This window comes from Anguilla rostrata, chromosome 12, assembly GCF_018555375.3.
Source record: "Anguilla rostrata isolate EN2019 chromosome 12, ASM1855537v3, whole genome shotgun sequence".
In the NCBI taxonomy this organism is placed as follows: Eukaryota; Metazoa; Chordata; class Actinopteri; order Anguilliformes; family Anguillidae; genus Anguilla; species Anguilla rostrata.
In genome coordinates, this window is record NC_057944.1 from 31,292,837 (window position 1) to 31,306,317 (window position 13,481).

Sequence of the window (13,481 nt, forward strand, 5' to 3'; positions counted from 1 at the left end):
ACTCCTCCATGTTAACCCACAGAGCACCGAAGGCTGTGCTGGACCGCCTGTGAAGGCTTTACCACAATGCGTAAACAGGTGCAGCCGGTGCGTGAATGTTATTATAGCAATTATTTTTATGATGCTTTATTTTCATACTTTGTGTTTAATTTTTTGGATTATGTTTCTTGAAAGATGAAAGAATGCGCCAACTTTATTTGGGTAGAGAGGGAATGGGAAATGCTGGGCATGTCAAACCAAGCAATATTCGACAGGCTTCAGAAAAAAAAAAAACCCTCCCAGGATTAAACACACTACTTGTCCGATTCAATTCAGCTCCTACTCTCCAGACATACTGAGGAATGATTTCACAGCTGCATTTAGCAGCAGCGATATGCAACACAGACCTGTCTGAGAAACGAGAGACGAGAGAGAGAAAGAGCTACATAGAGATAGAAAGAAAGAGACAAAGACAGAGAAACAGGGAGGGAGAAAAGGGAAGAAAAAAGGGAGAGAAGGGGGGGGTGAGGGAGAGAGGGAGACTGGGGTGTTTTTTTTGAGACAGAATTAATCCAGGCCTATTTCCCTTGCCTGTTATATTGCCTGAATCTTCAAGGAGGAATCGTGTGCAACAGCATTAATCTCATCAGGCACAGTTGTTGAATTACCACTGGGTTAGATCATTGCTGGTTATTAGAAAGAATACGCAGCACGGGGGTTTGAATAGTTTCTACTTGATCTAAAAGCCACTAGGACTTCACCTCATGCAACATTCCTCTAGTTCCCTCAGTACTAGCGCTCACAACAATGATTAAACTTCTACACTCCGTTCTTTGAAGGATAAAGTTACAGTACTTAGGGGTCCTTTAAGCACAGAGACTGCTCTGAAAGAAGGAAACCATTACCATGTTAAAGAGAAGGCCTCTGTAGAGCCCTGAAATGCTGTCAATCAGGATCAACTCCACAACAGTGAGATGCGAGCTCAGGAATGTCATCGCTTCTCTGCAGATTGTGTGTGCATGTGTGTGCGCGTGTGTGTGTGTGACTGATTCCCAGGTAGGACAATGCCATTAAACCCTTAAGCAAGGTGCCCAACCTGAATTGTTTCACTAATATATCCTGCAATAGCTGACACTATATAAAAATAAGAACATTGTGTAAGTTGCTCTGGAGCACCAACCGTAATGTAATGCAACAATCAAATCAAACTGAATTGCAGAACAATACAACAGAACAGGGTTATGACACGCGTCTGTGCTTTCCTTGTTTGCCTCTGAGTCTGATAAACCCAAGCCGACGTGCCACGGAAGCACTCTCTTATATTTAAAAAAGATATATAAATATATATGTATATATATATATTTTTTACTTCATGCAGCCAGCTTTTCCATGTGGGAGGGCATACCGGGTTCCTGGCTGGAGTTCCAGAGGGGGACTGTGGCATAGTTTGGAGACCTTTCTTTCCATAGCATTACTAATTCAGCTCACTGTGGGAAGGAGAAGCTTACCCATCCGCCCCCCGCCCCCCCCCCTTCCAGAGCAGCCATTTGCCTTCCATACCACCCTGGCCTCAGCACTTAACCCCCTACTGACCACCCTGAGAGAAAGAGGGCTCTATCACCGCAGGTCCGCTTCCTCCAGTTTAAAACCAACGCTTCAACCCCTGCAACCAGAGGCGGATCAAATTATCACCTGAAATATTACAGCCCTTTAGACGTTGCTGAAATTCCTACAGAATACAGTTATCACCACTATTATAGTGAGGGGAAACGTCCCCTTAAACATGACTTTAGGCTTTGGCTTGAAACAATGCTTAGTTGGAAACTCCACAGCTACCTCTGTGGTTTCTAAATTTCCCAGCATTCAAACAGTTACGGTAATAAAAATGCATATTTAATGCGGACCTGACCATAAAACAATTTCATTCCTCTCACCTCTAATGAAGATACTATCGTCTGGTTTTATTATCAAATATACCAAAGGTTTTATGCCATTTAATTAAAACAGTATAGTGTGGAGCTCCACAGTTTGTGCTATTAACACGTCCGCTTTTCATAAGGTATTGCTGCTGTCATAGACTGTTATTAGGCTCAGTGTACATTAAAAGGCATTTATCATTAGTAGATATTTATCTTAAGGACCAGTGTTATGCACTGTGGGTGCGCTAAAACAATCATTACCGCGTGCTTCTGCTTTAACACTGTATTACTATAATGCGCTATTTAAATCTTGATGATTCTGAGATAAGTGTCTAAATGTGCTGACTCTGCTGGTCTTCTAAGTGAATTCAGGGTGTCTTTATGGGTGAATGCATGTGTGCAACATTAAAACTGTCCATCACTGGGCCTTAGGCACCCTGTTAACCTTAAAACTGGCATCTTATTTTCCCCAATATGTTTGTGTTTATTGAGCTATTCTCTGCTGCATCCTGTTATTTTCCAAGAGTTCAGCTTGACTGCCTTTTATGGGTGCTGGGGAATAATTTTCCATTTTTATTTACTTAATTGTGTTTTTTTTCCCCTGTTTTTGCAGCTCCCTCTGGAAAATGGGCATTACGCATTATGAATTCATGAGCAAAAACCTGTATCGGGCACTACACAAAAATCAAAGATTAACTGAAACAAAAAAAGATGCATCACTGGCGACGTGTGCGGCACAGTCTGTCGGGTGGCTGACCGTCATGCCATATAATAATTTCTCCTCTGCGGTTGCGGGTTTGATTCCCTGCCATGACCACTGTGATCCCATCTCAGTCTGTTAACCCTCTTTGCTTTACCCCAGTCTGGATAAAATGCAAAAAAAAAAGAACTACAAAAGGAGGGCAGACTGTCCAAAAAAATGTATCACCGGCTTATCAGGATTGCTGCCATATTTCCTGGACAATGTGGCATCTGTGTGTGCGGCTAGGAAGGAGGTTTAGAGAAGTAATGCTGGGATGGAAATTCTGAGAGCAAAATCAATAACCGATATTGGACTGATATCGAAAAAAAACATCTAAAAGCAAAAGCATCTTACAAATTGTTACATGCAATGCCCTGTAAGAGTTTGCTATAACCCTGATGACATATCAAACACTTACTTTTGTAGAAAAAACTGTATCGTTTGCTTGGAATATGCCCATTTCCATTCAATTAGTAGTACTCCTTTTGGGTAAAGACCTTCGCTAAAAAGCCTGGATAGAGGCACCAGTGATTCAGACCTACAACGCTATGTTTAAGAGCTCTCCACTCTCAGCGGTCAAAGAGCACTCCTTGCGGTTAAAGCCTAGTTCAGAGAACACGACAGACATCACTTCCAGCAAAGAAAGAAGAAAGATCACAATGAAGAAATTAACCGAGGACAATTTTTATATCTTTCCAATCATAGCAAATCGGCGTTCCAGCCTCCTGCAGCAGGCTAAAGCGGATTATCGTCACTCTCCGCGACTTGTCGCTGGTAGCGAGCAGCCTCCAATTAGCAAATCCTGTTGTGCAAATCCGAGCGCTGACAGGAAGCCGCCGTGACAGCCCGAGAAATTAGAAACGGCGCGTTTTAATTGGCCTCGCTCCCTCGCCGTCGCCATCGTCGCCATCGTCGCCGACGACGGCGACAACGGATCCGCTTTACGGGGGGATACGCATATTCAGGAGCCCCCTCCACTGGACCCCCCCCCCCCCCACGTGTCACACGGTGACAGAACAACAACAAGGAATGTGGGCGGAGACGAGAGGAGCTGGCGAGACAGACGCTTGGCGTTCGGGGGCGGAGTCGAAGTCGCCGGTGCCTCGCCGCCCGCGGCCTGGCCCGAGGGCGGAGTCTGACAGGGAGGAACGCCGGGAGAAGGCTCCGCGGCAGAGCGAGTCTTTCTCTCCCCGATCACAGGCACCAGGACAACGCGCCTGTCTACTCTCACAGCGCTCAGGGGCACTAATTAGGACCGGCTGGGGCCAGAACAGCGAATGGAGAGCAGTGTGCAAAGGTATCCGGTTCAGGGGCATGGTTACCGTCTCTAACGAGATAAAAACAATACAAAATAAAATAAATGTAATAAAAAAAGAGCATGTAGCCGGCAGTATTGCCAAAGCAACCTAAAAGTCAGCTATAGGCTGGTTTAATTGGGCCTCAGGGCTGTGAGACTCCAACGCATATACCCTTCACAATCTACACTTCAGAACCACAGGGGACCTTCCGAGACCGTCCAGGACTGCCGGAAGACAAATACTCTGATTTGCACTGTGACACTTCTGTTCAGACCGATTTCACACTGTCAGGATGCCTTGAAGGCTCTTTTAAATAAAAAAAAACAATAAAAAGAAAAAAAAAGAAAAATCACACAGCTCAACCAATAAACTCCGCTTCCACAAGCAAGCAAACTGCAACCTTAACAGCAAGTGCCTATCTTGTAGAATACACGCTGTGCTTTTGCACTTTGATAATGCAAATGCTTTTCTCTCCCTCAGTCCGCCTGCAGGTTATAAAAAGACGCTACCCACACAATCTGACACCCCCATGCCGAGCTTCGCAGTGGTACCTCTGAATCTCTGATTACATTTCACATCTTTGCAGATCAACAAAAATCGCTACGATGAAGGAATCAATGCTAGTTCTTACCGAAAGTATGTAAAATGAACACACGATGCTTCATTCCATAATATATAAGCTCAACTCTCTATCCATTACTGAGCCCTGTTCTCACTTCGAGCCACGCAGGCCAGGCCGTATTACCTGTCTTTGCTGAGCCAGCGTGAAATGGAGACCTGGTCCGTGTGAGTTTGGCGGCATCTTCAGAGGCTGGGACTTGGGCTGCAGGCATGGGGACGTGGGGACCGGAAGCATGGGGTTGGGGAAGTTTGGGGACGTGCGATGCTGGTTCTGGCCTTGGCCGGGCTGCTGCTGCTGCGATGGCGGTGGCGGTGGCGGCTGCTGCTTGCCCTGGGGCCCGGCTGCGCGGGCGACCTGCGGGCCCCCGGCTGAATGGGCCTTGGGGCTGAAATGCAGCATGGGCTTGCTGAGGCCGCTCATGTCCACGCGGGCGGGCCCGTGCCCGTTGGGCTTAAAGAGGCAGTGGTTCATTCCTTTAGCCTGGCTGTTTAGGGAGGGGTGGATAGAGACGGGGCTCGGGACCTTCTCCTGGCCGAAAGAGCCGGGAGAGGGGTGAGCGGCGGCCATGGCGGGTGACCAGTTGGCCGCGGTCCTGGCTTGGCTCTGCTGGTGGTGGTGCGGGTGGTGCATTAGGGCTGCAGGCAGCTGATTGGCTGCCATTTGCTTCAGCTGCTCTGCGTGGGACACCTCCTGCCAAGAGGCCAGGGATCTGGAGGCCCCTCCCGAGGTGGTTTTAGGAGCTCCGCTGACGGGGGACGCATTGGCCAATGAGAAGGCGGGGCCAGCGGATGCGGGCCGGAGCTGCTGTAAAGTCCCGGAGGTTTGGCAGAACCCTGGAGGGGAGTACTCGGACTTCACGACTTTGTGCAGCTGAGGGCAGCCCGGTTTCCCCCCTCCGGCCGAGGCGGGACGTCCCAGCTCCAGGTGGAAGGCATCGTTGTCTTCCTGCTTCAGGATCTTGTCGAACTCCAGGTCGTCCAGCGAGGGCACCGACTTGGTGAGCTCGTCGAACAGGTCCTGCAGCTCGGGGTCGAGCTGGCCTCCACCCTCGTCTTTGAAGTCGAAGACCGAGGCTCCGGCTCCAGTGGACGACAGGCGGCCGCAGGAGTGCAGAACTTCCCCCGGCTCCTTCTTCATCTCCCTCAGTGTCTGGGCGAAGCGGTCGCCCTGCGTCGAGTGGGCCATCAGGTTGCCCTCCTTCACCTGCAGGGCGTGGCCCGTCGCCATGGCGCTCTGCAGGGCCTGGTGGGGTTGACCGTTACTGAACGCACAGCCGCCATGTCCCGAAACGCCGCCCTCCATGCGCAGTCGCTTGAAGTCCGAGCCAAAGGGGCTGGTGGAGAGGCCATTCTGTTTGGGGGTGTATCCTTGCGGTTGCCCCTCAATCTTCCTCCTCAACGATCCCTGGAGCTGTGGAAAACACAAATCCTCTTTTAGCACAAGGGCAACAAGGACCTAAACAAGCCTGCCAATCATACAAACCAAACAACACAAGCATTGAAGTCCATAATGAGAAAAGGAGGCCATTCAGACCATCTATGCTCAACACTTGGCTGAAGTCTAGAGCAGGGATACTCGAGTCTGGTCCTCAAGGCCAGCAGTGCTGCTGGTTTTCTGTAATTACACAATTAATGCCTCTGATTGGCCAGAGATTTAACTCAACTGGTGCCCCAGGTTTAAATCAGTCATGATTAGAGGGGAAGAATGAAAACTACTGGCCTCGAGGGCCAGATTTGAGGATCACTGGTGCAAAGACTACAACAGGGCTGCTCAACCCTCTTCCAGGAGATCGACCATCCTGTAGGTTGTTATCTGAACCCTAATTTGGCACATCCAATTCTATTAATTAGCTGCTCAATGAGATCTCTAGCTGTTGAATGCAGTGTGCTTTGTTGGGGCTGGAGTGAAAACAGGACTGTAGATCTCCAGGAACAGGTTTGGGCAGCCCTGCTCTAGCTGTTTAATGAGGTGCGCTTTGTTAGGGTTGGAGTGAAAGCCTACAGGAGGGTAGGTGTCCAGGAACAGAGCCAGGCAGCCCGGGACTACAGTGCTGGAGTACCCAGCACTGCGTGAAGCTTGGACTGGAACACCCCACGGGCCTCTGCCTCTACCCAAGCAGGTTTATTAGGAAATGGGAGACTACATGGTAAATTTATTTAACTAAGATTTAAAATTTTCAAATATATCTATGAAATAACTTAATGTCCACATGAATCAACATGCAGATATGTTTTTGCAATTAAAAAAGATAACATAACATAACAAAGAAATTGATTTAAAGAAGGGTGTTATGGATGTGAAGTCCTTCAGTCTGAAAATACTGACACTGTAACTCATTGTAGATACACAGACACAGAAGTTTTCCAAGAACCCCTTTTTTGTAGAAAAAATAAAACAACATAAACTGAAGAGAATATTGGTACAAGAGTGCCATCTCTAAAATGTTCTTGTATAAATAACACTTCCATGTTAAATAAAACAATTATTTAAAGTATTGGTATGTTTATAAAAACCCCATTCCTCATAATGCATGTGTTATCTTTATGTATTAGTATCTATCATTTATTTTGGTTACAGCCTTTTACATAACCAACTCTCAGACCATATTACATGCTTCAGAATACGTATCACACTTTATTTGTATGATACCTTGCCAAAAAATCAAAGCATTTTCTGTAAGTGAAATAAAGTAAATAAAATAAAATGAATTAAATGTATGAATTAACAAATACATAAATATAAAAGGTTTTACTCAAAGGTTCTTCGTGGATGCATTGTCTTATGATGCTCGACTACTGGTCATATTCATAGCACAGGAATCCCTGTTTTTTCCCCTGGTATTTGTTTAGACAAACAAGCAGAAATGACAAATTACAACACAATATACTGTACTATAGAAATGTACCCTGCATTGGTAGGCATAGTGTGATTCAATCACTCATAGAAATATTTAAATAGATAAATTACTCCTATAGTTCAATAACTAAACCCAAAAACTCTGATAAGAAAGATTATCATCATGAGCAAGATTGCCGCAATTACTGAGCCAATCACCTGCACTGAATTAATAATAATTTGCCATTTGATACAGTAAAAGCACTTTTCATAGTTGTCAAATTCATTTGTGATTAAATAACTTATGTTTCCGTGTGAGACACATTTATGAATTAGATCCAGATTAGGCTGAAACACTTCCAGGCAATCAACAAAGAACCCCATTATCTAGAACATTTGCATTAATTATATTTCCTTATTGTGTATCTGGAAGGATAGAGCTCTCTTTGTTCAAGGTTCTCTTTATCAACCTTGTGAGATCTTAATTCCCTTTGTTCTCAATTGTCTTGTTTCATGTTAATAACCACCACGCAGGGAATCACGGATCACACCAAGCAGTGAGAAAGAAAATAGGGCCCATCAAACCACGGAAGCGTAACGATTCTAAAACCACCACGTTCCCACACTCAAACGTCTGCCTGTTAGGCGGGTTTCCAGACAGCCAGCACTGGAGGGGCAGAGTGAAGAGTATCACGGCATTACTCTGACAAACGAAGGTTTTTAACTGACAAACATTTTTTTTTTTTAAAAACCCCCACCAAATTTCAAGTACGTTCAATATCGACAGACACTCAAAATTATAATGCTACATGAAACAGAAATATTTGTCAGCAAACTCAACCTTTTCCCCTTAAAATTATGGAAATGTATGTCGGTCTGCGTTCTCCTCCCACGGATCTTGACGCGCGCACGCTGCGCGGAGTTAGATCCACCGTCTGTAATTTAACACAAGTGTCAACACAAGAGCTGCGCAGAAGCGCGGCTGCGTTGTCCAGGAGCGCACCGCCCCTCCAATGACTGTTCTTCTGCATCGGAGGACATGCCTCTCCCGGGGGACTGACGCGGCTCTTTATCCATTTATACGGCCGGGTGTTTACTGAGGCTGCAGGGATTAAGCGCCTCGCTCACGGGCACAACAGCAGTGGCACACCTCACCGTCGATCCTGGCTGTAGCAGAAACCGGCCCCCCCCTGACCCCCCACCCCTCCCCCTCAAACACATGAACCTCAGAGTCAGCGAACACAAAACGCTCTCGCAATGTCGCTGCCATGTACAGTAGTGGCAATGTTATAACACAGACAAAACCTTCCACTAACATTATTGTGAGGACACTGAGACTAAATAAGGATGCCTGCTGGGGACATAAATCATATAGCCCAACCGAAGGATGAAACCAGGAAACTGCAAACACAAACAGACCTTATTTAGCTCTTTTTTATCCCTGAGGAAAAATTGACCATTGAACAAAAAAGAGTCGCAATTTATTTAGTTTTTAAAAAGGGCCATGGCTCAGCACTACCGGGGAACTCAATGTATAAATAATATCTCTGTTATTCCAATCAATGAATGATTCAGATGCTTAAATGTGTACACACTTTTGTTGAGTCAAGAGCATTTGTGAGTTTCAAACGACCTCCATTCTCTTGTGTTCATCTCTATGGGACTTTCAGTGGAGGGCTGGTAAGACTGGGGTGTTTGGGGGGGATGTGGTTGGGAGTGGGGAAGGCGTATTTTCTGTCCCACTGATTTCTTCCCAACTCCCCCTCAACAAGGGCTGGTAAGACTGGGGTGTTTGGGGGGGATGTGGTTGGGAGTGGGGAGGGGGTATTTTCTGTTCCACTGATTTCTTCCCAACTCTTGACACCCCCTCTTTAACATTCCTTGTGAAACTACAGTAAGTGTAAAGCACATGCCCACACAATGCAATAATTACCTTTCAATCAGTCCAGTGACTCATTGAGTTAATGACAGTTTTTGTGAAGTGGGGTTCTTATGCGCTCAGTAGGAAATCAATAGGTAGAATAGCAAACTTCAGATTTAAAGATATTAATAAACCTACAGCATAATGAAATCTTAACACATAAATACAGGATACGCCTTACTGCAGAAGAATTACCATCTTTAAAAAAAAGGAAAAGAGAAAAGGAACAGACACAAGCACTTGATATTTCAAAATTATTTTTGTCTTACTGTAGTCAGTTCCTGTTTTTTACATGAATGCAAATGGTATACAGCATGCGAATGGGAGGTGGGCGATTCCTCTTTTTAACTGGTGTTCTTTCACTTGAATGCCTTAAATTCACTAAATACTCTATAAGCTCATAACTCCTTATTAGTGTAAGTCTTACTGTAGTCGGTTTATTTGGGTTAGGGTGATTCCAATGGTCCCTCAAAAATTGCGCAGAAATAGTACAGGGATGGGCCTGGGGTGGTGTGGATCAATGTGATATCTGTACACGGGGCCCAAAATCCTTGGCAGCAAAATCTTGCCCAAGACACTCTAGAAGGAAGGAGTCAGGCTCAGATACTGCAGGGGGCGTGATCAGGTCTGGACCCTGACTTGTTGAGCAGTGAGCAAAAAAGGTTTCTGATTGGTTTGAGGCTTCAAAAACCACTTTCCCAGGCCAATTCTGGGTCTTTTACAAGCCCAGGATCCTGCCAAAAAGAAACTGAATCCCCAAGAGCAAACAGACACAAATGGTGAAAATATGAATCACGCTGAACAGCTTGCACGAAAAAAAAGGCCATTACATTTGCTTGTGCATTTCGCTGGAATACAACTTAACGGACAGTTTTGCAAAATGCACGGGAACTCACTCTTGAGTCTGTCGTAAATGCTCCACATCACAACCATCTGTGATGAGAAGCTGCCAAAATGTTATACAGCAGAATGTCAGAGGTAACACATCCATTCTAAGAATTCAAATCCTTTATTTACGAGAATCGTTACTTTTTACATTACTTTATATTATCGTAGTTTTATTCATTTATCAACTTTAAAAAAACTCAATTTGTTGATCTTAGCCAACAACAAAATAAGCAGTAATTGGGATCTTATTTGAATATTCACATTTTTGGTTGATGAATCCGAAAGATAAATCTGATTTCCAGCGAATAGTCATCTTTGACCTCTTTTGCTAATTGTTTGATTTTGTTCTAGCCCAAAGACCACAATGTGTTGACTTGCCCATGTTGTGGTGTTCAGTGCTAACACAAGGCCCACAGCCTGTTTTTATTGTTTAATGTTTTTGTTCCTCTTTTTTCTTGTAACTTCCATTGTATCATTTTTAGATTAAGTGTTAATGACCAATTTATGTTATCATAAGAAAAGAAACCCTTCAGAGAGATGTAACATTAATTTTGGAAGGACAAGTATTGTTTAATATGCTATACAGTATATCTGTACCGCAGAAGTCGTGGCTATAGACTTACTGAATATTATAACTAACATTGTTTTTTTTTAATGTTGTTGCAATTTTAACCTCTATTTTATTTCTCCATTTTGTTGTCTTTTAAAAAATATTTTATACCAAACACTTTGGATTGCAAAGTATTGTTTGGAAAGTGAATTACTTTATGAAACCCTTTATTTGTTTTGAAACCGTTCCAGTTCAGTGAAGAGGCCGGATAAATAATTTATTTCCCCGGCAGACACGCTTATCCAGAGTGATTTGTACATCTCGTATTGCTTTTACACGCTATGCCTTTACGCAGCTGGGTATTTGCACAGGTTAAGCACCCAGCTCAAGGGTGCAAGGGCTGTGCCCCGCGCGGGAATCAAACCTGCAGCCTCCGCTTCGGTTCAGTCCAGTTCTTTTAGCCACTGCACCGCAGCAGCACAGCAGCTGTTGGGGATTGCCACAGAGCCGAGTAATTGTTCGGTTGCCGCGTAGTAACGCGAGACACCCGATCAGCTTTCCAACCAAACCCGTGCCAAGTTAGCAGACAAAAAAAAACAAAAACAAAAACAAGACTATTCTTTGCGAAGCGATTCCAAGCCGCATTGCATATTGAAGAGGCAGAGGGCTGAAAACAAGTGGCATCCCTGTTCAGAGCAGCCTAGGGGCCCAGCTTATTAGCGGCGAGGCCAGCGTGTTCGGAACACTGCGCACATCGTCTCGTTCCGTCGTCTCACATCAAAAGGGCCGCGTAAGCCGCATCAAAGCACCGGCTGCTATTCTTTAAAAAAAAAAAAAAAAAAAAAAACTCAGTTTGAGCGCTTGCATTTTTAACGACCCTGTCGGGACGGGGGACTGCCACGCCGGCGATGTCACAGGAGTTTTGACAACAGGGACGGCCGTGCGGAGGGTGTAGCGCAGGGCTGCGTGCATGCTAACGAGGCCACCAGCTCTCATTGTTTACATCAGCCCCTCGCTGGTTTACACGCTGCTTTTCCCCCTCTCTTCTGCCATAGAATACAACAACAACAACAACAACAAGGGATGATACTGGTTTGCATATTCAGGACATACTGTAGTTTTTAATACATTTAGGAGGCTGGGTACCAAAAGACACACAGACACCACAATGTTATTCTCCATAATTTATATTTCCTCTGGAATCAAGTGGCTATAAATTCCAAGAGGATTATCAAAAGACATTGACAGTTTTTTTTTTTTTTTTTTAAGTTCAAGCTTTTTGGCTACCACAAACAAGCAATGACATGTGTGCGTAATATTCAAACGGGCACCTTATACATATACGTGTCATTACTTGAGGTGGGCAAAAAAAGGTTGAACTTTTTGAAGGTTTGAGTTGATGGGAGAAGAACCATGCGACTTTGGCATGGTTTCCTTTGGGCTTCGTGTAGCACTTTACCCACTTATTAAGGAGTTTTCTTTCAATTGCAACAGGACAGTCCGCAGTACATCAGCAAAAAATAAAGCTATCAATAAATGCTGCAATAATAAAAATAATAATAAAAAAAAAAAAAATAATAATAATAATAATAATAATAATTTCACACATACATTTTATTATTATTATTATTATTATTATTATTATTATTATTATTATTATTGTTGTTGTTGTTGTTGTTGTTGTTATAGTAGCACAATGAAAAGCTTGGAGCCATTGTGGACCATAAACTGTAAAATGTGTATCCTGGCAGCGCTGAATACCAGCAGTCCGTACGGACCCCATTTCCAGCAAATCCTCAGGGCCGATCCAGAACTCATCTGAAAATAGATTTTCTGATTAACATTTAATGAGCTCAGAAGCTCTGCGTCACTTTCAGCGTGACACCGACGAATAAGGATCCTAGAAGTGACGCAAGGGGCTTCCGCCCCAAGACCCCCCGCCCCCTCCCCCATCTCTCTTTTCAAAATCAAACCTGGGCGGTCCTTTAGAACACCCGTTCCCAAAACTGTCGCGTCGCAACTGCGTTACACGCTTGTTGTAACGCTTCCAAAGGATGACAACATGACTCAAATTAACTGCCCTTGTTACAGTGTACATGCTGTAGTTCTCGCATATACCTGTATTTCTTTTTTGTATGGGAGATAATTCCACATCTGAAAATATGGAATGCACTACAAAAGCTGCATTTACTCATTAAGTGGGTTCACCCTTAAGTCACCCTAAGATTTTTAAAGTTATACAAATATTGATTACTCAGAAAATACATACATACATACGTTATATATAGTACCAATGCAAATTTTGTATTTTCTTGTGATAAGTTGAGTTTGCCATTAAGTGAAAAATATATTAAACATAATTCTTGTTCTAATCTTCTCATTTTAGAATAGGCATTTGAAAATGAATCTCCAGCAGTATACATTAAAATATTTATACTGAGAAACTAATACAAACATATATAAATTTTAAATGCATTTCTCCTCATATGTTTTGGCATCAGCATAAAGTCAGTGTACCAGCACTGTGGGGGCGATATTTCCACTTGTAATATGTCTAAGAACAACAACTGTTTCGACAGATACTCAAGTGTACAGTAAATATTATAGACTGATGACTCACCCAGCTACCCAGGGACTTAGACATCCAAGTATATGAAATATATTTATAATGATGTATTAAAATAAATGTTTTTTTTTTTCCTTTGTCAGAGACAACAACGGGTCTTT

General features: G+C 44.0%; 1 protein-coding gene across 2 annotated transcripts in view; it reads right to left on the reverse strand.

Annotated features, from left to right (window-relative positions):
• The window catches only part of LOC135235915 (mastermind-like protein 2), a 64,355-nt gene that overhangs the window by 11,798 nt on the left and 39,076 nt on the right, over nucleotides 1-13,481 (reverse strand). For both annotated transcript variants that reach the window (XM_064301947.1, XM_064301945.1), the window contains one exon: nucleotides 4,684-5,970. In XM_064301947.1, coding sequence (XP_064158017.1) covers nucleotides 4,684-5,862 — 1,179 coding nt within the window. In that variant the 5' untranslated portion in view covers nucleotides 5,863-5,970. The remainder of the gene's footprint in view (nucleotides 1-4,683; nucleotides 5,971-13,481) is intronic.